General features: G+C 40.9%; 1 protein-coding gene across 10 annotated transcripts in view; it reads right to left on the minus strand.

The window, feature by feature from the left end:
- SAMD12 (sterile alpha motif domain containing 12) overlaps positions 1-27,043 on the minus strand; it is a 378,174-nt gene that overhangs the window by 148,175 nt on the left and 202,956 nt on the right. For 6 of the 10 annotated variants that reach the window (XM_077847043.1, XM_077847042.1, XM_077847040.1 and 3 more), the window contains exon 4: positions 18,005-18,145. In XM_077847043.1, coding sequence (XP_077703169.1) covers positions 18,005-18,145 — 141 coding nt within the window. Of the gene's footprint in view, positions 1-7,312; positions 7,757-15,233; positions 15,392-18,004; positions 18,146-27,043 lie in introns of those variants that run through there. The other 4 variants (XR_013351652.1, XR_013351653.1, XR_013351651.1 and 1 more) reach the window with 3 other exon arrangements.

Genomic DNA, 27,043 nt, shown 5'->3' on the forward strand with positions numbered 1-27,043 from the left:
AAACACAGGCATCCTAGACAATGTCCTCTTTATGCAGTCACAGAGAACCTATCCACAATATTAGGGATGATTCTTCAACAAGCTACATAGTTTGATCAAATGGAGTCATCAAAAGGACCCAAATACACAGCTATATATAGAAGCTTCTATACCATCTTCTAGACTTGTTCACAGACAATGAATAACTGTCTTTAGACATTTGAATAACTGTCTTTAGATAGTCACATTTGTGACTGTGATTCTGGTTGACAAACCGGCCTCTGTCAAAAGTAATTTAATGGAAGTGATAAAGCTATATATCCTATACAACACCCTCTCTCTCATTTCTCTGCCTTGAGATGATTGCAGAATTTTAACAAAAATTCAGTGTTTGACTTATTGGAATAGTCTTATGAAATACATTATTTCAGCCTTATGCTAATCTCCGGCAAGAATGTCCTCTTAGATATTGATCCACTTCCCATCTATCGTTTATTCAGATCTGTGCTAATAATCACTTCACAAAAATCTCTTTTAATCCACATAGCAACTCTGAGCTAGGTATTTCTGTTCTGATTTTACAGTGGAGAAAACTTGCTTTCAAAAAGGATTATGTCATTTGCCTGAAGTTAAATAGATAGTGAGAGACAGAGCTGGGGTAACAACTTAGATTTTCTACTACAAAGGCCATGCTTTGGGGTGCTCTATCAGAGTTCACCTGGACATCAGCAGAGGTAATGCTGCGAATGAGGAACCCGGGCCCAGGCCAGGGCATGGTAGCATGTCACAACACCATTTTGTGATGGCTCTCCTTGGGACAGCTTCACATCCCTCCCAAGGCCTTTTCTCATGTTGATTTGCAGAAACCATCAGAAGACACTCAGGATATATACAAAAGCTGATGGCAGTTTAGTGAAGGAAGCACACACAGGGCACTGGGAACTTACCAGAATAGCTCTCTTATTTGACATTACACAAGACCTGTTGTGAATATAGGTCAGGAAGGCTTAGTGGCCAAGCAACTGCATTACCCCCATGGCATCTTTGACACGTATTTGGACAATTCCTCAATTTACTGTTCAGTACAGATTCCTTATTAGACTTTCATCCCCAGACATCTAACTGCTTTCTTCAATGTTTCAAAGGACTGTGAACATAACATGCTGCAAACTGACCTCATCAATCCTGTCCAACCTCTGCCTCACGCTCCCCCTTCCAGGCCCCTCCTGAGCACAGACTGCTCCACCCACCCTGCAGCAGCTCAGACCAGGAATCCTGACTCACTTTGGTTCTCTCCTGGCCACATCTAATCCATCATTACACCCTACAGATCTTACTGGCAGACAGATCTGTCCCTGTTTGGTTCAGTGGCCACCACCTTAGTTCTGACCATCACCTGTTCTCACCTGGATTTCTGAACCTCCTTGGTTCCATGTCTGCCCTGTCTAGTCCATTTTCCAAGTAGCTGCCAACATGATCTTTTCAAACACAAATACGATCTCATTGCTTCTCTGCTTAAAATCTGCTAATAGCATCTCACTGCACTTCTGGAGACCCTAGTTCCAAACCCTTAATGTGACTTTGAGGTCCTATGGATCTGTCCCTTGCTATTTCCAGGCCACACGGCTCTCTTTGGAGCCCTGGGATCCCACCTGAGGGATTTGTTCAGTTCTTAGATAATACTAAACTCTTCTGTACATCAGAGCTTAGCACATACTTTCCCACTGCCTGCTTGCTCTTCCCCTGCTCTCACCTGTGAACCCTCATTTCTTCTTGTAACCATTAAATGTCAGTTATCCCCCAGTCTAACTTAAGGCCTCTCCTTGAGTCTCATATTTTTCCTTCCCTGTCCTTACCACAATTTTGTGGGGGACACACACACACACACACACACACACACACCCCTACTTCATTTCCTGTGGGTAGAACTTTAGAAAAGTATATGCTAACTGAACAATTCTGCAGGGGACAGTACAATGTAGCTCCTATAGAGTTACCTGACATGAGACAATGGTGATAACTCTCCTCAACCTCATGAAATGTATTCACAGGGTGACAGTAGCATACCTACCTGATGTCTAGGACCATGTACTTTGGAGAAAATCAGGACTCAAATTCTCACTTCACCACTTCTCAGACTGGGTGACCTGGTTCAAGAGTCGCTTCAATTCTCTGTGCATCAGTTTTTTCATTCGAATAGGGACATTAGCAGCTACTATGTCACAGGGTGTTGTAAGGATAAAATCAGAGTGCAAACAGAGTGTTTAGGGCATTGCTGACATGTAATCAGCACACAAGTGACAGTGATCACTGCTCTTGTTCACCCTGGCCTCATGTGGGACTAAGTATCCTGGGTCCCAGAACCAATTCTGGTAAGATGTGGGCAAAGTCTAAATTTTTGGAATAATCATTGGCCCAAAAGCCCCTTGAGGGCTGGGGCTGTCTGGGGTCTAGTACAATAGCTAGCAGAGAATAAATGTTCAATAAATGTGTATGCAAATACTCCATAAGCTGCCCTTAAAGGGCCTGGGAGGAGCCGTCATCCTACCCTGGAGACACCCATTACCTTTTTCTCTGCACTTGGGCAGTGTGGTTTCGGCCAGAGTCAACATGTTCAATATCCCCTTCTCAAGGGACAAAGAAGTCAATTCTTTTTCAACCTTTCCTTTTTAAGCCCAGGGCTTGAATAGGATAGGTTCCCTGGAGTCTAAGTAATATTTATTTCAATTATCTTTACTGTCACCGTACTTACAAGTGACCAGAAGCTATTTTAAGGATGAAGAAAGTCAAGTACTGGCAGTTCCTAACCCTGGTGCTGGGCTAACCCAGGAGACCAGCTGCCTCCCAATACAACTGTTCCTCCCTGCAGAAACTGCTGAGCCATCATAATTTTGGCTTTTATTATGACGTGGAGAAGAAAACACAAGGGTGACTTATTTAAAGATTAAAATTGTGCCTACTTAATGGAGTAACTCTTTAAGCTGTTGGAAACTCAGCTTTCAAGCCCTTTGAACTCAGTTTTGCCTCCAGATTATTTAAGCCAACAGACAACCAAACTCCACCACAGATGGAGTTAAAAACCTGCTTGTATCACAGGAGGGATAATAGCAATGTGTATATGAGGGACCCAGTTTTTTCATTTTACTTCATTTTTAAAAGATTTATTTAACGAGAGAGAGAGAGAGAGAGAGAAAACGAACATGTGAGTAGAGGGAGGAGCAGAGGTAGAGAGAGAACCTCAAGCATCTCCCCACTAAGTGCAGAGCCCCATGTGGGGCTTGATCTCACAACCCTGAGACCATGACCTGAGATGAAATCAAGAGTCAAAGACTTAACCGACTGAGCCACTCAGGTGCCAGGACTGTTTTTTTAGCACAATACCTCAGAGCTGCTCTGTGTACCCACAGGGATTTTGCCCCAGGGTGAGTAATGAAGGAGTTCATACCTGTGTCTGTGTGATCACCAGAAAGTCTAAACCAAAGTTTCCTCATGCCAGGTAGACATCAGCGCCCATTTCTACCCTGTCAATTAGGTAGAGAACTGCTTTAACCGCCCTTGTTTTTTCCTGAAAAGAGTTCAAGGTAACATTTACACCCTTCAGGATGTGTTCTGGAAAAGTGGAGTAGGCAGCCTTATTAGCACCAGCGTGTCAACCTTCTGGAAATGGAACATAATTTGCTCATGCCAAAAAGACTTTGGCAGCTAGCCCATTTGTCACTTTCAAGGATTACATTGTTAATCACTGAGTCCCAATACCTAGCCTGACACACGGTAGGTACTCAAAAGTCATTGAATGGGTGAATATGTATGTTAACATGCTATTACAATGTTAGATACATAGACTGTAGTCAACGATCCTTTAAAAAACATGAAGGGAAAGATTAGGTATTCAAACCTTACAACCCCAATTGGTATTTTGAAACGGCAAATAAAAACACACAGATGGTTCAAGTACAACCTTTGATACGGGTGCATGTGTGTGCACAGATATCCTCAAATATGTCCCCCCACATGCACCTAGATAACATCTACACAAGCAAACCACCATTCACACATTTGTTAATCGTGGCTTTGCTTATATAGTGCTTCTACTCAGAGGAGTAAACATTTGTGAGTCTTTTAAACTGCTGAAAGAGACATTTTTCAGTTCATTGTGTGAACAAATGTGATGAGCCCAAGTCCCTACTAAGAAATTCAAGCCTGGAGAACTGGATAAATAAATATAAATGAATTCATTTGACTGAGTGACATTTTCATTTAATTAAAGCAGAAAATCAGCTCTAAAACAAATGATTATCCCTGACAAAGAAGCAGAAACTGGTCCTTAATTAATAAATTTCTAATAGTTCTTTTGCGGGCTGAGCAGTCTGTAGTGGAGAAGTACACTGGGGAGAAAAGAGAGGATAGTAGAGAGGGAGAACCCAGAACATAATGCATGTTTAAACTTTTAGAAACAGAAAGAAAATTAGAAACCACTTATTTATGCTTGAATACATGTCAAATCCTGCTAGACCAAAAGTATTATAGTAAAACCCTTTGTGTAACAAAACAAACATTCAAGACCCAGGAGAGGATTAAAAAAAACAAAAAACAAATCTAGGTCAATAAAATTTGTTGTTACTATTTCATCTCTTCTTCCTTCCATGGTGTCATCAAATGACAAAAGAAAAATACTTAGGAAGATAAATATCCAAATATATGTAGTTTACAGTAAACATGAACCAACTTGACCAACCAATGTGATAGAAATGGGATGAACTAAAACATATATTCAAATGCTTCTCATATATTTTCAGAATCACCATATCCTACCTTTATCAATGTTTAGAATTTAACAGTTTTTGATGCTAAACATCTGTGTTGTGGAAGTGGCCTTTCAGATGTATACCTAAAAGCCACATCACATCTTACATAGCAGATACTTGAAACCTTTGAGGTCACTGTTAATAATTTTCTGTGCATTCATTTATGTCGAATCAATTTCAATTAAATCAATAAAAATGGCAACTAGCAAAACTTCACATCATTGATCCAACAAGATTCAGACTACTCAGGGTATTTGGGGGCATCAGGAAACGCTAGGCTGGCATCTCTGCTTCATTATGTCAGTTGGGAAATGAGTTTCTTAGTATCCCAATATCTTGGGTAGGCAAAAAGGGCTTAGCAAAACCATCCACCTACCAAATCTAGCATCCCAAAATAATGGAAAATGGAGGATGGAGAGTGAAAACAATGTGTGATAAGGAAGATATTAAGAGAAATCTTGGGATGCCTCGGTGGCTCAGCAGTTGAGCATCTGCCTCTGGCCCAGGTGTGATCCTGGAGTCCCTCCTCGGGCTCCCTGCGTGGAGCCTGCTTCTCCCTCTGCCCATGTCTCTGCCTCTCTCTGTGTCTCTCATGAATAAATAAAATCTTAAAAAAAAAAAAGAGAAATCTTTTTATATGAGTAGTCTCGAGATTTTTTTTTTTTTTTTTTTGAGAGAGAGAGAGAGCACGTGTGAGCAAGGTGCGGGAAGAGCAAAGGGAGAGGAAGACAGAATCTTAAGCAGGCTCCATGCCCAGCTCAGAGCCCAATGTAGAGATTGATCTAATGATCTGAGATTGTGACCTGAGCCAAAATTAAGATTTGGACTTTTAAACAACTGAGCCACCCAGTTTCCCCCTCAAGCATTAATTTTTTTAAAAAATTTTTTTATTTATTTATGATAGTCACAGAGAGAGAGAGAGAGGCAGAGACATAGGCAGAGGGAGAAGCAGGCTCCATGCACCGGGAGCCCGACGTGGGATTTGATCCCGGGTCTCCAGGATCGTGCCCTGGGCCAAAGGGAGGCGCTAAACCGCTGCGCCACCCAGGGTTCCCAAGCACTAATTTTTTAAAAGTACATTGGTGTCTTACTATTCATATCAATGTGGATGGAACTTGAGGGTATAATGATAAGTGAAATAGTCAATCAGAAAATGACAATTATCATATGGTATCACTCATATGAGGAATATAAAAAACAGCACAGAGGATCATAGGGGAAGGCAGGGAAAATAGATTGAGAAGAAATCAGAGAGGGAGACAAACCATGAGAGATTCTTAACTATGGGAAAGAAACTGAAGGTTGATGGAGAGAGATGGGTCAGGGGATGTGGTAACTGGGTGCTGGGCATTAAAGAGGACACGTGATGTAATGAGCACTGGGTGTTATATACAACTGACTTCTATATCTGAAACTAATAATGTACTGTCTGTTGGCTAATTGAATTTTTAAAAATACACTGGCATCAAGAGTATTTTATAAAAGAAAAAATGTATCTTTGAGAAGGGAAACTTACCAGCAGGCAGGTAGGTCACCAGCAAAGAGCATTGGTTTTGGAGACAACTAGTTATCTTGCCCACTGTGATGGTTACTTTTATGTATCAACTTGACTAGGCTATGGGGTATCCACACAGTGAAACATTATTTTGAGCATGTTTATGATGGTGTTTTTGGATGAAATTAACATTTGAATAGGTAGCTGGAGTAAAGCAGATTGCTCTCTCTGATGTGGGTGGGCCTCATACAATCAGTCGAAGGTCTGAAAAGAAAAAAAAAAAATCTGATCCCCATCAAGTTACAGGGGATCCTTTTTGCCTGTTTTGAGCTTGGGCATTGGTTTTTCCCTGCCTTTGGACTTGAACTGAAACACTGCCTCTTCCTGGGTTTTTGGTCTTCTGGTTTTCAAACTAGAACACCACTGGTTCTTTTGTGTCTTCAGCTTAGTGACAATAGATCCTGGGACTTCTCAGCCTCCATAATTTTGAGAGCCAATTCCTTATAAGTTTCTCTCTCTGCATATATATTATAATTAAAACATTAAGTATCTATCCCCTAATGGTTGTTTCTCTGGGGAACCCTGACTAATATTTGCACTTTTAAACTGTGGAAAGAGCACTGCTGCTCTCTGGGCCAAGTTTCTTTATCTAGAGAATGGGGCTCATGAAATCCATCTTGCAAAATTATTGTGGGGGCTAATTATAGGATTCAAAATGCCAAATGTGCAAATTAGGTGCACCATCAATCTTAGCTCCAGACTTCCCTTTCATAATAAATTGAAGATTCAGTAACTTGTGCCTTTGTGTGGAAATAAAGACAGTATCTAATGCTGATGTTAGATATTAATGATTTTGAAACAGCTGCCAAACTTTACAAAACCTTAATGGTTTCAAATATTAATCTCCAAACTGCTTCTTGTAGAGTTGAAACACTTTTCTTTCTCTCCTTCGCCCTTCTATCTTTAGAGGAGGTCCTACCACAATAGCTTTATCTTTCCCCTGCCCTGCACAGGAAATAGTGGAGTCTCCATGTGAAGTACCTTCTTTATTGCCCTGGGGGATTGCCCAAGGAAACCTATTTCATTTTGCCTGGGGAAACGGGAGTGGAATTACAGTGGTGGTCTCCTGGGAACTATGGGGGCTGGGCCACTTTCATGGACTTTGAGGACACCTGCAAGGTTAGGTGAGAGCATAGGATGGGTTCCACCCCATTTTGGGCTTTAATATAAGATATTCTCATTCATCTCAAGGGCTGAAGCTTTCATCTGAGTTTACCAGGTTATGGCAGGCAAACTCATGAAGCCCAAGAGAGTCTTACGCCGTGAAGGGGCAGAGTGCCTGGTACACTGTGCATGTGGAATCTGTAGTGTTGGGCAGTGACAGTCAAGCTCTCATCTGCCTAAGCATCACGTAGAAAATACCAATGCCTGGGCTGGAGAGCCTCATTCCACAGGTCCAGGGGTCAGGTCCAGGAAGCTAGAATTGTGAAGAAGCACAAAGAAAATTCTGCTGCAGAGAGAGAGCATGGATTTGGGGGAGGAGAATGTGATGCAGAGACATGAAAGATGACCCTTTACAATCCCCTTCTTCACCATGGGTTGCCTCGTCTCTTGAGTTGACTTCTCTCTACTCCCACTGGCCACCAGCCTCCTTCAGGCTATCCTCATCTTCTGCACAGATTAATACAAGAGCTTCCAAACTGCAGTCCTGCCTGCTGTTTTGTCCTTCTTCAGTGCAGCTGCTCTCCTTTTGTCACACAAAGCTCATCAGGGTGGTCTCTGGTTCAAACCCTTTATTCCTCCCCCCGCCCCCCCCATCTCTGAATTCCTTAGGAGAGCAAGCACTGAGGGTGTTCACTTCACTCTGGCTCCTCCCTTATTCTTTCCCATCTCTCACATCCCACCACTGTCTCCCTCCCCCACCCACCTTCTAACTAAATGAGCCTTCCTTCTGGCCTTCCACATGTTCCTGGGATGCACCAAGTTCCTCCCTCAATGTTGGCCACAGAACAGGCAGTTCCCTCCAACTGAGACATTTTCTTTTCTTTTTTCTTTTTTCTTTTTTTTCTTTTCTTTTTTTTTTTTTTAAAGATTTTATTTATTTACTCATGAGAGACACACAGAGAGAGGCAGAGACATAGGCAGAGGGAGAAGCAGGCTCCCTACGGGGAGCCCAATGCAGGACTTGATTCTAGGACCCCGAGATTACAACCCAAGCCGGGATTACAACCCAAACCGAAGGCAGATGCTTAACCACTGAGCCACCAAGGCATCCCTGGGACATTTTTCTTCCTCAGCCCCACCTGCTCCACTCCTCTGCTACATCTTCTGAGGGAGATTTTCCTGATCAGTCAGGGAAGTCCCTCTGCTTCCTCATGCCCGAAGCATAATTATCACCACCTTTCAGATCATTCACCACTGGTACAAAGATTATTTGTTAGAAGTGCCTTTGAAATGTGAAATCTATGTATCTGAGAACCATGTCTCTCTTGCTTACTGAATTTCACCAACACTCAGTAAAGGTCAGGCACTTAGTAAATATAGATTTTTTTTTTCTTGTAAATAGGAGTTTTATAGCATAGTATATCTCTCTGAGGCTCCGATCATCTTGGCAATTTTATATTTGCTTGATGACAACATCAGAAATTAACATACCCTAACTTAATATCGGCTTCAGTTTAGAGGTCACTGCCTCTTGGAAACTTTCCTGACATATTCTTTCTGGTTTAGATACAATTCCTATTTGATCCTTGAATTCTATGTTTACTTCTGTTATATCTCTTTCATTTGACTTCCACATCAAGGATTGTTATATTCATCCCTGTATCCCTAACACACAGCATCAAGTGCTGGGTATGTGATAGGATCTCAGTAAATGTTTTCGGGATGAATTATTGAATGAGCAGCTGTGTAATTGCTACCAAGTAAAGCAATTAAAAAAAAAAAAGGGATACTAGTAACAAAGGTGTTATTTCAGAGAAGGAGAGAACATTTTGACTCATTGCTGGGGGAAAAGGTTGGGGCAATCACAGTGTAGACTATGTATGCAATGCCTTCTGGAATTGGTAGGTAGAAACATGGATGCAAGGAGAATCTTGAATATCTACCCTGTGTAAAGATTTACTCCGTGCACTGAGAATTAGTGGCCCCAAAGAAAAAGGCCACAGAGAAAGTAGGTAATAAATAATACTAGGGGTCAATATTCTAAACTATACAGATGGTATATTTCTCTGTTTCTTCTAGAAAAGGCAAAGCAGCTCAGTGCATCCCTGAAAATGGCTTCAATTCTCTCACATCAAGTCCACACGCCATTGTCCTATTACAACTGCCTTTCTTTTTTTTTTTAATTTTTATTTATTTATTCAGAGAGAGAGAGAGAGAGAGAGAGAGAGAGAGAGAGGCAGAGACACAGGCAGAAGGAGAAGCAGGCACCATGCAGAGAACCCAACGTAGGACTCATCCAGGGTCTCCAGGATCACGCCCTGGGCTGCAGGTGGCGCTAAACCGCTGCGCCATCGGGGCTGCCCTACAACTGCCTTTCTAATGAGCCCATAGAAGATTCGAACCCAAATTGCAGGGTCTAGCCTTATCCTAAAGAAAGGAACACAGTGTTAGTTGTGGAAACATATGTCAGTACAGTATCAGTCACTCAGGGTCCTTCAAATTCACAAACCACAAGGTGAAATAAGAATGCAATCTCATGGCCATCTTGAATTGTCCAAACAAAAGACATCAAATATATTTTTAATTTCACTGAGGACATTTAAATGCAAAGAAGTCAACAGTAAAGAATTCTGAGGTTGGTGATTTCTGCAGAGGCAGACACGAAACATTTGGTGTCCCTAACAGTTGCTTCTCAGCATGGAAAAATGCCATTAAAAAGAGAGTTGTACAGAAGTCAGAACAAGGATAACTCCTGATAGAACATGTCCATACTAAAAAAATATATAATGTGTGGATACCTCTCCTTTATGCTGGTTAGAGAACCATCAGGGCATTTTCTACTGTGAAGAATGCAGCAGATAAGAAGGGTCCATTTGAAGCCTCACTTCAAACATCTTCTTGAATGACCCAGCCATAATGGACTCCCACAATGAAAATGAAATTGCAGTGGGTGCTAACTAGGGTGTATGCAGCACAACGCTAACCCCTACTGACATACTGATGTGTGAGCTCAATAATCTCCCAGAGAAGTCTATATTTAGGCCTTTAAACATAAAACTATACTGAAGAGAATTTCTCTGAAGGCTCAAATGCTTGATAAAATTAGAACTATTCCTGGCTGCACCATTTGTATAATAGGGTATGGAGATTATGAAACCTGTTGGGGAAAAGCTCAAGAAGGTAGCAGATTGAGTAAATGTTTTTTGGAGGCAACTTAGAAGTGACATGTGGTTGGCAGCTCCAAATCAAGTAACACTGGATGAGGAAGTGGTAATGAAAGACCCCAATTATAGAAGAATTATCTCCACAAAGTCCTATAAGATTCCTGATCCAACATTCTCATCTACCATGAGCCACTGGGAAATTTATTGGACCTTAGGAGAAAAGGCTCAATTTATAGTTGCTTGATAGTATCCTTCAGAACATTTAAAACTGAAAAATACTAGGAAAAACAACTTAAGGAAGGGGTGGCTTCTATATTTAAGAGCCCTTGTAAAAGGAGTATATATTTAAGAGCCTTGCCATCACCTGTAATGGTCAAAATAATACAAAAAGATCACAACAAAATAAAAGAGGTCTTCTGCAATTTTGCTCATGGGTGATGCAAAGTGGCTCTGTAGCTACTCTTATTTTTTATTATGAATCCATAAAAAATTGATATTACATTTACTGTTTTGAGAAGATTGAGAATAGTAAAGAAGAGAAAAGGAAAGGAGAACAATTAAGTTTAAATCAGTAAAAAATAAGTGGAAGATCCACTCTCTGATAAGTACTATGCTAGGAGGTAGGAGAACAAAGGAAAATCAAAAGACAATGAGGTTGTCTATGTTCTACAGGGGAGACGGACAGACTTCTCGCTACCATGTCTTTGTATAGGCTCTTCCTTCTGCCTCATGCCAGCCCTTGGCCATCTGTGAAAACTTATATCCTTCAAGATCTAGTTCATATATTATACTCTTAGCAAGTCTTCCTTTATCCCACCTATTTCCAGGTGAGGCTAAGTTCCAGTTCTGTGGCATTATTATACATCTGTAAGGGCATACACATTCTATCCTCATTGCTAGATTGGGTGTTTCTGTCTATCCCTAATACCATAGAACCTGGTGCTCAGTGGATGGAAGAATAAATGGATACTAAATAGATAGTATGTAATGAATACATTATTAATATGAACAAAGTGCTTAATAATTAAGAAGAGAGAATGATTGGTTCTGCCTGAGAGATGAGGTAAGGCTTCTCAGAAGAGGCGATATCTCATCAAGACTAGGTCCTTTCATGAGTTTTATTATACCATATTCATAACAACTCTGTGAAATAGGTCTAATTCCCTTTTTTTACAACTGAAGAATCTTAATCTCTGACAAGTAACTTGCTCAAAGTTAATATATCTATGAAATGCCCAGAATGGCTTTCTCTGGAACGCTAAAAAGTTTGGATTTTATTCTGTAGGCAGCTGGGAGCCATCAAGTGTTTTAAGGAAGGATATAATGTCATCAGAAATATATTTAAATTAAGTCTGGCAATAGAAGTAGGAAGTTAATTAAAGGGGAATGAATGGGACAGGGCAGCGACCAGAGATCAAATAACTAGCAGGTTATTCTTATGGCCTGGGAAGGAGCTTAAGAGGAATGGTTTAACACAGTGGCTAACAGAGTCATGAGGCAGGGAAAGGCTGGAAACACATTTTACAAGCAAAATTCAGAAGATATGGTCACTGATTACATATGGGTGATGAGAGAGGAGGAGTAATCACAGGTCAGGTGACTCAGCCTTCTATGTTAGGTGATGGAATGAGTAATGGCATTAACCTTGAGAAGAAACAGGGGGAAGAGTAGGCTGGGGAGATGGTGAGAAAGACAATGGAGTTGATTTGGAACATTTTAAATTTGAGATATCAGTGGAATATTCAGAGTTCATGACCTTTACGGAGATTAAAAATCTGAAGCTTCATTGAGGTCTAAGATGTATTTGAGAGTCACTATAAAGGAGGGGATGGTTAAAACACCCCTTAAACTATTTTTGTACATATGAAAACCAGTCTCTAACACTGTTTTTCTTCTTTTATTATCTTAAGAATATTGGCCTAGCAGTTTCTTCTGAAAATAATCATATAATTATGATACAACCCAGCAATTTTTAGATACTTATCCAATGAAATGAAAATTCATGTTCATACAAAACCAGCACATGAATGCATGTAGTAGTTTTATTAATATTTACAAAACTGTAAACAACCCAGATATCCCTCAACTGGAGAATGTGATATATTCAACTATGGGATATCCATGGAGTGGAATACTAATTAAATTAAATGAATGAACTAATTAAAATGAATGAACTGGTGATATACACCACAGCTCTGATAAGTCCCAGTGAATTACAGTAAGTGAAAAAAGTCAGATTCCACTTATGACATTCTAGAAAAGGCAAACTAAAGGGACAGAAAACACAGCAGTAGTTGCCAGAGGCTGACAACAAAGGGGCACCAGGGAGAGTATTTTCTGGATTTACAGAACTTTTATTTTATAGTTTGACTGTGGTGGTAGTTACACAAGTATATGTGTTTGTTAAAAGTTACAGAGCTGTACACTAAAAATGGTGAATTTTATTGTATGGAAATTAAACTTTCATTGCAAACAATAAGAAAAAAAGAACACTAATTTGGGAATTAGGAGAATAGGGATCTAGTTTCAGTTATGCCACTAACCAGCTGTGTAACCACGAACTATTATCTAATCCTCTTTGGGTCTTGGAACCCAAAACTGTAAAATGCAACTGGAAAAATTTTCTCAAAGAGTCTATTGCTATGTTCTACAAAGACTTCCTTCTTTAAGCAATGTGGTGGACCAGATGGCCTATTTCAGATCAGATGGCCTACTTCAGTTGCTGAAGTATCACTGTGGGGGTGACTGGACTAAAATACCCAATCTGTACACATGGTTCTGAAAAGTCTTCTTGGATTAGAAAGTAGTGTTTCTAATTTGTGTAATTCAAAAGATGAAGCTCTAGGAAAGTCCTCTGGTCATGCAATTCTTAACTAAAATTTGACACATATATTTGGACAATGTGGAAGAAGTCCTTCAAGAAACACTAATGTTTAATGAGCTATAAGTGGCCCTGGTAAACAATCATGGTCTTTTTTTCACTTTGTAGGCACTAATTAAAAAGGCATTTGGAGATGGTGGCATTTACTGCCTTCATCTGCTTTATCTGCCAGTTTGGATACTAGTGTCTACTGCCCAAAGTAACTCAACCCTCATAGTTGTGATTACATTTTTACACTATCCATGTATTTGTAGCCAAGGAAGACACTGAAAAGGACACGCAGGAGCGATATATATATATATAGTGTTCCTGAGATGAGGGAAACATTTACAACTTCAAAAGGGAAGATACTGAGAATAAAAAATAATCTTGATAATGATGTTTAACGTTTACATTTTTGCCCCTGTAATACAAAAGTCCACAAATTATAGTCCACCAGCTATGTCTGTGAATAAAGTTTCATTGGTACACTGCTATAGCTCAATTCATTTTAGATTATCTGTGGTTGTTTTTACATGATGTGATAGTTGCCACAGATTGCCACAGATACTATATGGCCTTTATAAAGACTAAAATACATACATTTGGCCCTTTCAAAAAAAAAAAAAAGTCTGCCAACCTATTTTCATAGAATATGCCATAAACTAGGCTATACAGTTTACAAATAAAATTTCATTTAACCATCACAGCACCACCATGAAATAGAATTATTATCCCATCTGACAGATTAGAGGTGGTGAAATGTAATGGATAAAAGTTTGCTGTTGAGTCAGACAGACCTGCACTATGCTCTTTATTAGCAGTCTGACTTCGGGTCTATTAAACTTTTTTTTTTTACGGTTTTATTTATTTATTCATGAGAGACACACAGAGAGGCAAGAAACATAGGCAGAGGGAGAAGCAGGTTCCATGTAGGGAGCTGATGTGATACTCCATCTCAGGACCCTGGGATCACACCCTCAGCCCAAGCCAGACCCTCAACCACTGGGCCACCTAGGTATCCCTATTACTTAAATTCTTAATCTTCTGTTTCCCCATATGTAAGTTGGGGTTAACCACACCATTGATCATGGTAGGGTAACTATCAGGAGTTGATGTGACAATTAGTGCAGTGATTTGTGTATAGTAAAATTTAAAATTCATTACCCATCTGAGAAACAGTCAGCTTTCAGTATCCCTGGGGTTTTTTTCTTCCTACAAATACTGTCCATTACTAAAAAAGCTAAGGATGCCCCCTCAAATGCTTGGTTATGAATTAATTTGATATTTTGCACCACCACTGTGTGTTACATAAGGAACCTTTCTCCTGTCTCTCATGAATCAAGGAGAGAACAATGATGTTTCCAGCTCTGTACTGCATTTCCCAAGATAACTGGAGGTGCCATAACATGGGAGAGTTTTCTGCAGAAATGAGCAAACTAGCAAGACCACCAAACTGACATCCTGGCCACTTCGTGGATAGGACACAGAAGACCAAAAGGCTGTATGGAGGAAGAAACCATCTCAGTGGTCTCCAAGGGAACATTTAAAGCAGGACCAGACATGGGTTATGTTTCTTGCAAATATCAGATAGTTACAGGGCCACTGTGAACAAAAGAAGGGAAATCAGAGGCCAGCATTTCAGCTGAAGGACAGTTCTGGCTTTAGATGATGAGCTGTTTTATAAATTTTTTGTCATGATTCATTGTTAGTGCCTATAAACTGATATGCTTGCTATGAATCCACCATGTACACTTTTAAAATACCTTATAGTTTTTGTCTCTGGGTCAGCATCCAGAAGGAGGAGAGTAAGAAAAAGCAGGGTAGAAACTTCACATTCTCTGTGTTCAGATGACCCACAGGAGCTCCCCCAGTCCTTTTGAGACCATCTTAGTCCAATTACTGTAATGGGGTTCCTGGCCAACTGTGTGAAAATGATTGGTACAGAATCAATAGCTTAAGACCAGTTTTAAAACAGCCATCAAAAAGTCACAAAAGTAGGCTTAGCTATTATTTCCTTTAGAAACATGTTCAGAGATTTCCAGAAGCTAAGTAGCATTCTAAAATCTTAGTTTGGACTTATTCGGCATATTATTTCTACTGATTAATATTTGCAGAGATGAGGAATCAAATATTCAATACCAAATCACGTATCACCCCCGTGGTGAATTTCCCTATGATCTATATGTTATGCCAGTCCATTACTTGGGTAGAATAACATTCCAATTTTTATTATAGCAAACCCAGACCCAAAATATTTTAAGCCTACCCCAGCTGCCTTTAGAACTTCTATTATCAGTCATAAAAACAACTTGTCAATTTTTTTTTGTTTCACTTTTTTAAAAAAAGAAACCATCGCTTCAACAAGGCTATAGATTTTCTAAAGTCGGCCTGGCATGAAATGAGTTTGAACATTAACATGTAAAGGACAAGCAATAAAAAAGGTAATATGAGCGCAGATAGAATATCCAAGAGCTAGTGAACGTGATATCTTCTAAAGGGAATGGAATGAAAGAATGCAAAATGCACAGCTCTTCAAAGCTAAAGGAAGTGACAACAACTGAATTGAAAAGGCTGAACTTAGCATTACCTTCCCAGAACACAAACATATATTTAGCTTAATAGACTTGAGTACTATCTCAGGAAAAATCTTATATATTATGCATCTAGGGCAATGAAAGCTGTAGAAAATGATTTTGCAAAGCAAACACACTGCAGGCTGACAGCAGCATGGGGGAAAAAAAGGAGTCTAAGGCACATGAGATGAGTTTAGGTCTCATTTTCTCCATAACCTCAGAAGAAGAAAACAAAAGAGCAGAGGAAACCTCAAGACACTAACCAGACCTGGTAGAGAATGATGCATGTGATCGAAGCTTTAAAAATGTGACATACTTTCTGGTTATAAACATAATGTAGATTTAAACTAGAAAATTTGGAAAATATAAAGAAAATAATTAAAATCACCCACAATCCCGCCACCTAGAGAGAATCATTATCCGAATATTGGCACGTTCATTGGCATTCCTTTTTCTGTGTACATATAAAAATATGTTCTTTTTAAGAAATCTGGTTCATACTGTAAATATGGTCTTTTCCCCTCCACCCCCACTTCCTATTACTTCTTGAGTACTTTCCCCACATTGTCATATATTCCTTGAAGATTTAATTTTAATGACTGTGTTACATTGTATCTTATGAGTTAAAGCAGAATTATTTGTTTCTTTCCATATTGCTGAACCTCTAGGTTGTTCATAATTTTTCAGTTTTATAAATAGCACCAGGATGGACTTTCTTATAATAAATCTTTGAATCTCTATTTACTTCTTCAAAGAAACTAACTAGTATATCAGTATGTCAGATTCAAATTTAAATCACTCAGTGTATTTGTACCTATAAATTTACCACTGGAAGCCTCTGGAGACAAATGCAAATAATGCATATCAAATAAACACACTATTTTCATATCACTCGAAGTCTGTATTCATCCTTCTAGAGCAGTCATCTTTAGGCAGTACATCACTTTCTCTAGGCAAATGGTCTATTACTGGGTTATAATCTAAATGCAACAACATGAAACTTGGCTGACCCAGATTTCTCCAATATCAGTATGCACACAGTTACAATATTCAACAGATTGAAAAATACCCCAGGCTCTCAAAAACACATATTTTAAGCACCCTTTCACTTAAAATGGTGTGTAATGGACATTAAAATAAAATAAATAAAGGACTATAGCCAGTGGAGGTTGGTAGCAACCAATCTTATGTAGACACGAGTTACACATAGTGCAACTTAAAGTTTTCTTCAAATTCTAGCTCTCTCCTGTCACTTCCTGTTATAGGTCCCTGAAGCGCTCCCAATATATCGAATTTATAAATGATTCTTGTTAAGAATTATATGGTCATAATATCCCAGGCTTAAATTCTTTACAATCTATTTTTTATAAAAAAAGATTCTATTTTCAGGATGCTAAAGAGCATTCTCAAAAATCACCGAAGAGTATGTGTTCATAGGTATATATATACAGACACATACCTTTAAAATGGTTTATTTTTTCCATTAGTCAATGAAAAGCAAAGTAAAATGAAACACAACAAAAATCCCACTTTTATCACGATCCTATGAACTATGCAATCATGCAAATTCTGAGGCCCCTGACTAAGAGAGCTTGGGCAGCACTATACAAATTGAAGGGGTGTGTTTGTATCCATATCCATATCCTATATAATAAGTTCTCTAGGGTTGTGCAGTGCACAACCTATATAACGCTATGTGATGTTCTTGAAATTAGGTCATCAGATAATTCCGTTTGCTCATCCATTACTTATATGTGTATCTTTCCCCCAGTGACCCATGAAAAAGAGAAGTTTTAGGAGGGAAGTGGGCTTTAAATCTATATGCCTTTAAAAAAAATAAAAGAAATTCTGCAAAAACACAAAAATAGTTTCTCCCTGGCTCCCCTTTGTCATGGTGGTAAAGGTTTCTTTCTTCCCATCCTCCCCTCCTTCCATCCACCCACAAGGCAGCAGCAGGATACCTTGTGTGAGTAACTGTAGGTTTCTGACTTCTTCTCGCACCTTCAGCTGGAGCACCTGTTGTAAGATGTGCTGCCGGAGGTTCTCCTGGGCAATCCCCATCCGCTCAAGCTTTTTGTCAGTAAGTCTCAGCAGGGCTCGCCCTGCGGGGTTTCAAGAAATAAAAGAGAAAGCAAATGAACAATGGCTAAAAAGGATTTCCATCCTCATTTTGGCTAATCTTTCCTTAAAGGTAAGGTTCCTTCTAAACAGATGCTTTAGAATTGAGGGTCCTCAATTATTCTTATTGACAAAAATTGATAATATGGATAAAGAAAATGGACAAATTTAGAGAAGAACCTCACTTTTTAATCTAATTTTGGCAATCCTCAGCTGAAAACACACGGAGTCAAATAAAATAGCACAATTTTAACCTGGGTATTTTGGACACAGATTGCAGGTTTCCATAGAAACAACACGCTTTGGTGAGTGATGGGTCCTGAGGCTGGCCTGTAGGAACTCATGCACTGACAGACCAGTGGATGACCTGGATATTGTAGCTGTGGTTATAGAGAAACTCCATCAATGTTTAACTTGGGTTGCAATAATGTTTCTGTGAAACATGCATGTGAAGTTCCAGTTTTAATCTGCAGGCATTTGCCTGTTGCATCCCTAGTGCTGGGCTAGAGTTCATTTCTAGCCTGTGGGAGCCAAACCTTAATCTCAGCCTCTGGCCTCAGGCAAGGGCTACAGCAGTGGCCATGGGTGAGGGGAGCAAGGTGAGGGCATCTAAAGATCGCAAAACAAGGAGCCTCCAGGAGTGAGTGCCTGTAGTGTGCAGACACTCCCAGGGCCCCAGGCAGCCTGGCATGGCTTCTTCCCCAGGAAGTCTGCATGACTCCCTTCCTACAGTAGTTTCCATCAAATTCCACAACTCTCTGCCACTCTGTGATTGCCCTGAAAGAAGCATACTTCCATTGTGAGAGTTTAGCACAAGAAATAAAAAGAATGATGGTGGTTAAATGCTGTAGCATTACCCTGTTCTCTCTCCCCAGCACCCCATCATCATACTTGCAGATCTTTCTCATTTCAACTGATGTAGAGTCAACTATGTGTGATGAATGGTATATCCTTGGGTATATTATCACCTACACTTCAGAAAATAAATTCTCTACCTCCTCAGAACAGAAACCCAACAGCCAGAAGATGGGGTCAATGGACATTTTCATCAGAAAAATAGGGAAGTCTGGGTCCTGTGAATAGAGACAGGCAAAGGGAAAGAATCAGGTAGGAGTGATCTGTGCTGTTTGCTTTTCCCTTTTACCTCCCATTAACCCTTGCTAAATGTATCGGTTGGGATAAGTTAGGTAACACGTTACAATAACAAATGATCCCCAAATATCAGTGGTTACAATAAGGTTTATATCCTGCCTAGTGTACACATCAAATTCAAATCCATCCATCCTGAACATTGCTGCTTATTGTACCAGAGAGAAAAGAGGTGTTAAAAGGTCTCATGGCATCACAGCCTAGAGGTCATTTACATGAGCTAATGTAAGGGATATTAGCCAGAGCTAATAATCACATGAACTTTCCCACCACAGTGTTCACACATGAACTGCACTTCCATCATGTGTCAGGAAGGTGATGCAGGGAGGGAAATATTGGATGGGCAGCACTGATAAGAACACCAATACGGACTTGGCTTTGGACCAGTGCCTGGCAGGGAAGTGAATGCAGTGAGCTGTGGTGGTCTAAAGCTTCAGTAAAAGCTACATCTGGAAGAGGAAGGTGAGGTAGGGGAAAGGAATCCTAGGTGGCCATAGCTGAGGCTTGACAACACAAGGCAGATTGTGGTGGCCATGAGAACAAAAGGAAAGAACATAAACAGACTCCAAGTAGTTCTGGTTGTCTCCTGTGATAGACAGAATGATGCCCTCCCCTCCAGAGATGTATATATCCTCATCTCTGAGACCTGTGAATTTGTTACCTCACATGACAAAAGGGACTTTACAAGTCTGATTATGTTAAGGGTCTTAAGATGAGAGAGTATCTGGCGTTATCCAGATGGGTCTAATCTAATTACACAGGCTTTTATAAGTGGAAAAGACAAGAGAGCCACAGAGAGAGAAGTGACAATGGAAGCAGAAGTCAGAGTGAGGTGGCCACAAGCCAAGGAATTCAGGCTTCGAGAAGCTGGAAAAGACAAGGACATGGATTCTCTACCATACTCTTCCATCAGGAAGCATCTCTACCGACACCATGATTTTCTGTAAGAATCATTTCAGACTTCTGATCTCTACAACTATAACACAGTTAAGCTGTATAATTTTATGCCACTAAGTTTGTGGTCATCTGTTACAGCAGCAGCTGTTCTTTTGATTGAAATTTAACATACTTTTAAGAAATGAACCGATGGCTTTAGATTCCCTTTCCTAGTTTCTGGGCAGTGGCATACTCAAAGGTAGAGAACCAAGGGGTGGTGAGCCTGAGTCCGAGGCTTCCAGGACAACCCTGCCTTCAAATGCCCTCTTTACTGTCAGACCTTGGTCCTGAAGTTTCATTTCAGGAAGCATGGTATTGGGTATCCTCTATGTGGGTAATCTGCTTCCAAATAAGATATCCAGCTCTTTATACATGCTCTCAACTTACAATGCTGCATAAAAAGACTCCCTGAAGTTCAGATGTTCTAAATCCCTCTCAATACCAAAATACAGATCACCCATCCTCCTTTCTGTTCCCCATTAATTGAGCTGTGGTTTCATAAGCTGTGACATTCGGGTGCTCACACTGCTGAGGCACTGGTAAGATACACTGGAGCTTGGTCATGGTAAGCTGGCTGGTCTGTCTCTAGAGCACAAGCTAGTAAGTCAAGATGACAATTTTGTTCCAGTGTGCATGGCTCAGCTTCTCTGTCAGGTGGCCCCCTGAGAATCTCTAGCCTTGGTCTTTCCAGTAATGCACCTGCCGGGTCGATCCATAAGCCCTTTCAGAAAGTTATCCCCTACTTGGGTGGGTTAATAACATTAGCTCTGAAAATGCAAGTTCCAAAATTCCATTAGTTGTAAAAATCTGTGCTTTTTAGACTATGTGGTGTAAACAATTGTGCCTATCAACATTTCACATGCTGAATACTCAGCTGTTCAAACTGTTTTATGTAAATTCTGAGAAAATAGATATTATTTCCATTTTTGGAGAAAGGAAAATTGGGAAGTTGAAAAATATTCAAAACACGAGAGCCTTTCCTAATTCTTCCTACTATACCTTTAGTTGTGCTTTCGCTTCCTTGGGAGGAAAATAAAAGGCCCAGACTATAAGAAGAGAGATTATGGGAAAATTGTATACAACTTCCTGATAAAACAACTTCTAGAAAAGATCATGATCTGCACACTGACAGTGTTATGAACAAAATCTGATTTGTCTTCCTTGGATGGTTTCTACAGAGCCACTCAGGTCCTTAGTTCTGAAAAATCTGCCCAATAATTAGAGCATTTCAAGCAGCAAATGTCCCCTGTCCCATCACCTACTGCTGACCACAAAACAGTGTCCAAATAAATGTGGTGCTGCTTTTGATGCTGGTGTCAGAGAAGCGATAAACAATCAACAATCACTTTTTTTTTTTTGCAATTCATGTTGTCATTTTTTGTTGCTTAGCATAAAAATCCAATTGTTAATTCAGCAAACACTTACTGTGCACCTACTGTGTGTCCCTGTTATTATTTTATTCACCTTGACTATATAATGATGAACAGGACAGACAGGGTCAATCTTGGTGCCTTCAGAATGGCAAGGCAGGCAGCTCATGATAACTGTTGGCAGGCATGAGTATTAAGAAAAGGCAAATATGAGATCACAGAACTGCGTGACCTGACCTTGTCTGGGGACCAGGAGACTGTCACTGAGTAAAGAACACTTAACCTAACACTTGAGGAGTAAGTAAGAGGTAGTCAGACCATGACCACAGGATAAAGCAAAGATTTTTTTAAAAGTCCAGCAACCAGGTGGATGAAGAAGGAGCCCACTCTTGCAGAGAGAGAACAGAGGCACGCTGCTATAGTTTTTACGTTCCCTGCCTTTTCTCTTGAGAAGGTCATGGGCACCTCGCTCTGCATTCAGCTGTTCCACATAGAGAGGAATCAAGAAGAGAAAAATCAATTCAGTCTCAAAAGAGGAGCACTAACTAAAGTTCCTGATACTCCAAACTTGTTATAAATTTAGTTAACCCAGGCTGCTCAGCCTTCACAGACCCATAGATTCTTGGAGTCGGAAGCTTAAAGTCCTTCATTCACATTGATCATATGCCGACCTTTTACTTCTTTTGTTAAGCATTTATTGAGCATCACTGTATGCCTGACACTTTTCTGGGTCCTGAGGCTATAAATAGGAGTAGTATTTTCTGTCTTCATGGAGCTTACCATTTAGTTCGAGGGGCAATTTTCAAATGAACTGATACAGGGGCAGACGGGGACTCCTACCGGAAGGATGGCACTTTGTAGTTTGGGTAGTGAGGCAAGGCTTCCCTCCACAGGTGACACTGGAACATCTGGAAGTGTTAAAGCAATGAGAGGAATGGCAGGAAGGCTAGTGTCATGAGGGTCGAGTGGACAAGAGAATAAGAAAGGAGGTCTGAAAGAAGGCAAGTGCCAGATCACACAGGACCTCCTAGGCCCTGGTGAGGACTTTGGATATTATTCTGAACATGGGAAGTTTTAATAACTTCCCATGATGATGTGGACGTGATCTTACCTATTAAAAGAATCCCTGTGGTCACTATGTGGAGAACAGATTGGGGGTGTGGAAGTGGGGGTGGTAAGGAGCAGTGGGAAGAGTTAGTACACTGCCACGGGAGTCAAAACACGAGGTGCTGCTTCCTTGGATGAGGAAGGAGGGGGGGAAAGTCATAAGAAGTAGGAGAGTTCTAAATTGTGATACCTAGAAGTGGGGTGTGAAAAGAAGGCACACCTCAGAGATGATCAGGTTTTCAAGCAAAGCCATGAAGGGCTGGGTCTTCCATTTCAGTGCAGGAAGTTGAGTCAAATGAGGACGAGTTGGAGGCACAGAAAATCATGGTAGTGTGAGTGCTATTTTTTTTCTCTTGAGGTCACTTGGGATATAGAGAAGTAGTGAAAAGAACAGAATTAAACAAAAGAAGGTTTGAATATTCTTCTTCCCAAATCCCAAAGCTCTGAGCTGACTGTAGGCAGGTCCTGGTGGAATTTAGAGAAATATGAGGGAGCAATTATGACCCACGCCCTGTACTGCTTCAACCCCAGCAATGGTCCTCAGGGCTAAAAACGCTTTCCTAGGACCCTCGGTGAAAGCTCAAGCCAGGGAATATTCAGTGAGAAAAGTTCACCCAGGAGAAATACGGATCTGATGCTCTGCTAACGGGCCTGGAAAATTAGTACTGTGCTGTAATTTAAGCTTGAGTGTAGACATAAAAGCTTTATCAAGTGTGGCCCACCACAGTGCTAGCTCCGTAAGAATCAGTATCTTTCCTGTCAGCCTCCCTACTGTCCCTTGTTCCCTACGATTGCATGTAATGCTCAAATATTTATTGAGTGAATACACTTAGTGCTACTAAATGAATGTTCTCTTCTTTACTCACAGACTGATGATCTCAAGGTCATTAAATGACTATCTTTCTTGATGTAAGAGACTTGGCTGGAAACCGACTCCCAGGACAAGGAGAAACTGAAAATAGCAGAGGGAGGAGGCTGTATTGTGTTGGTGGTGACCGCAGATGCCAAGTTGAAAGGAATAGAGAACTTGACGCTAAATGAGTACTTTGCCTTCCGGCAGGCTTAAAGAAAGACAAGTGTCTCCTCCTTTTCTTTCTTTTTTTTCTTTCTTTCTTTTTTTTTTTTTTTTTTTAAGATTTTATCCATTTATTTGAGAGGGAGAGGGGGGAGAGGGAGAAAAAGGAAGAAAAAAAGAGACCACAAGAGCAGGGGGAGGGAGAAGCAGACTCCCCACCAAGCAGGGAGCCCCACTGGGACCCATCCCACAACCCGGGACCATGACCTGAGCCAAAGGCAGACGCTTAACTGACTGAGCCATCCAGGCGCCCCTCTCATTCTTCTTTTGAACAGGCACCAAGTGAGATTGCAAGCCTTGATGGGCAGATGGGCAGGAAGAATGGATGAGGAGTCATGGACACAGAGAACAGTGTATTCATTTCCTACAGCTGCTGTAACAAACTGTAAACATGGGGATTTAAAACAACAGAAATGTATTCCACATCCTCTGGAAGCTAGAAGTCCAACATCAGTTTCCCTAGCCTGAAATCAAAGTGTCATCAGGGCCATATTCGCCCTGGAAGTTGCCGAAGAGAATCCATTCTTGCAGCTTGCAGCTTCTGCTGGCTGCTAGCATTGCCTTGCTGGAGGCCACATCACTCTAATCTGTGTATCCTGGTATCACCTTCTCTTCTGTGTGGGTACTCTCACTCTCCCCTCTCTTGGAAGCACGCTTGTAATGTGATTTAGGGTCCAATAAAATAATCCTGGATAACCTCTTCAGATGAAAACCACATCTTCGAAGACCTTTTGCTTTATAAGCATTTAGCAGTTCCTTCACTAAATGGCTGCCATTCAGTCTACTTCAAGCTGGAAGGAATCTTTGGGATTTCAGAGTATGGCACAGGATTTGTTGTGTTCTACATAGAGAAGTGAGGCTGAGAGGGGCAGCTGACTAAAGCCACGCAGGAAAAGCAGGGGTTGGGGGAGGAAGACTTAGGTCTAGACAAGTGTTTCTGACCTTCAGGCCCAATCTGGTCTTAGGTCTTGAGTTCAGGTATTCCCTACCTTCTGCTCAGAATATTGTAACAGAAGCCCTGTCCCAGCTTTTTAAGATGGTGACTGTATGCCATAAAGCACAAGTAGAAATTTCTGGGTAAGCTGGCAGTGGTGCAAAGGATGTGGCTCCAAGCCCTACCCTGTTGAGAAGTCTCAGTACCACTCTGAGTGGTTGGGGACTTCTACTCTTCCCAGCGAAGAGGAACCACAGGGCCTCTCTTCTGCTAGAAATAAAGGTCATTTCCAGTTCCCCCAAAGAAAGGGCCATTTGTACCCTAGGCTAGCGCCAAACCTGCTCTCAGATAAAGGCCTGTGCCATGCACCAAGTAGGTGTCCCTGGCTCTACCCACTCTTGGTTGCTCAAAAGCTACAGAGTGATGAATGCTGGACACACAGCCAAGGTCCCACAGCCTGAACCCTTGTATCTCCATCTCCTCATCATTCCAAAGTCATAATATCTGGAACAAAGAAATAAGGAGAGAGGTGGAATGGCTAAAAGCACAGGATCAGGAACTAAAAGGTTTCAATAAATGCCCAGGAAAGCATATTTCAGTCTTAGCTTTCTCATCTTTGCAATGGGGATGAAATGACACTATTTCATAGGGAGACTGAGGATCCATCAACATAAAACACATGCCCTTTGCAAACTGAAATCATTAACATCATGCAATATGGTTCCTATAGTTCTCTGGCTGAGAATGCTTCCCCCTCCTCATAGCAATGATCATGGTTATCAAACATTTATTGAATAGTCACAGAGTTAAACACTGTCCGTAGGGTCTGACACAGATTACCTTACTTTCAACAATTTCTCGAAGATACTTCTACTATCTATACCTGATTAAGAGCAGCTATCCCCATCTGAAGGTCATATACCCGCTAAGCTACAGATCTAGGATACAAATATACATAAAGACCATGCTCTTAACCAAGCGTTAAACTGCCACCCCAAAATTTTTCAAGCAGACTTTATGTGTCCCCAAACCCATGTCTGCCAATTCTTCAGCAGGGAGCACCAAAGGTCAGGAGAGAGGCTGAGGGGCAGAAAGGGGTCATCATCTTGGATGAGTTAAAGGCAAGCAGTGCAAACACTGGCATAACTTCATAATACACAAGCTGCGATGCCCTTCATTCTTTGGTCTTCACTCGGTAGTATATCCCAGGAGACTGAATGGTCTTTGAGAGCAGCCATTAAATAGATTATCTATGTCTGCACCATGAACTGAACAGATCATGCCACTAGGAGCTAGGAAGAGAAAGATAAGATGATTTCCCTGCCAGTGGGACAAGCACAGGTTCTTTCAGAGCCCACAGGAGGGGTACCTAACTTTAGCTGGGGTCCTTGAGCAACAACAACAAAAGCCAAGATGGTGAGTAGGAGGGAGAAGGCATTCAAGGCACGGAACAGCATAGGCTGAGACAGGGATCTGAGAACCAAAAGGTACATTTAGGGAACTCCAAGAACCTTGAGATTGCTGCGTGTGAAACATGAAGCAGGGAGCACATCATGTAGGATCCTGCCATTTCATGATGTTCTACCCTATAGATGGGCCCATCTTACTCTTTTTGTTTACCCCAAAGTAGCACGTAGGATACACCAAAGGATGATGTGCATGGTACAAAAAACACTTTCATTTGTAGGACGAATACCTCATTTTTGCCTACATTATATCGCTGCCCATTTCTTTTTTAAAAAGTTTCATTTATTTATTCATGAGAGACACAGAGAGAGGCAGAGACAGGCAGAGGGAGAAGCAGGCTCCACGCAGGGAGCCCCATGTGGGACTCGATCCCAGGACTCCAGGATCATGTCTTGGACCAAAGGCAAGCACCAAACCGTTGAGCCACCCAGGCGTCCCCCTGCCCATTTCTGATAAAAGAATCTCTCTTGACTTTTGGGACCTGGTCCTCCTCATCTGGTGGGCCTTTTAATAATTAAAAAAAAATTCCCTGTGGTACATTTTACTTCTAAAGTACTATGCAATATTCTTATTTTTAAAAAGGATTTTATTTATTTACTCATGAGAGACAGAGAGAGAGAGAGACAGACAGACATAGGCAGAGGGAGAATCAGGCTCCTCATAGGCTCCTCATCGAGTCCCCAATGTGAGACTAGATCCCTCAATCAGGATCATGCCCTGAGCCGAAGGCCAGATGCTCAACTGCTGAGCCACCCAGGTGTCCCACAATGTTCTTGCTTATTATATTTATTTTTCATTTTCAAATTCCTTTCTACCTCTTCCCATAATGTAAGATCCACAACAG

This window comes from Canis aureus, chromosome 14 (assembly GCF_053574225.1).
Source record: "Canis aureus isolate CA01 chromosome 14, VMU_Caureus_v.1.0, whole genome shotgun sequence".
In the NCBI taxonomy this organism is placed as follows: domain Eukaryota; kingdom Metazoa; phylum Chordata; class Mammalia; order Carnivora; family Canidae; genus Canis; species Canis aureus.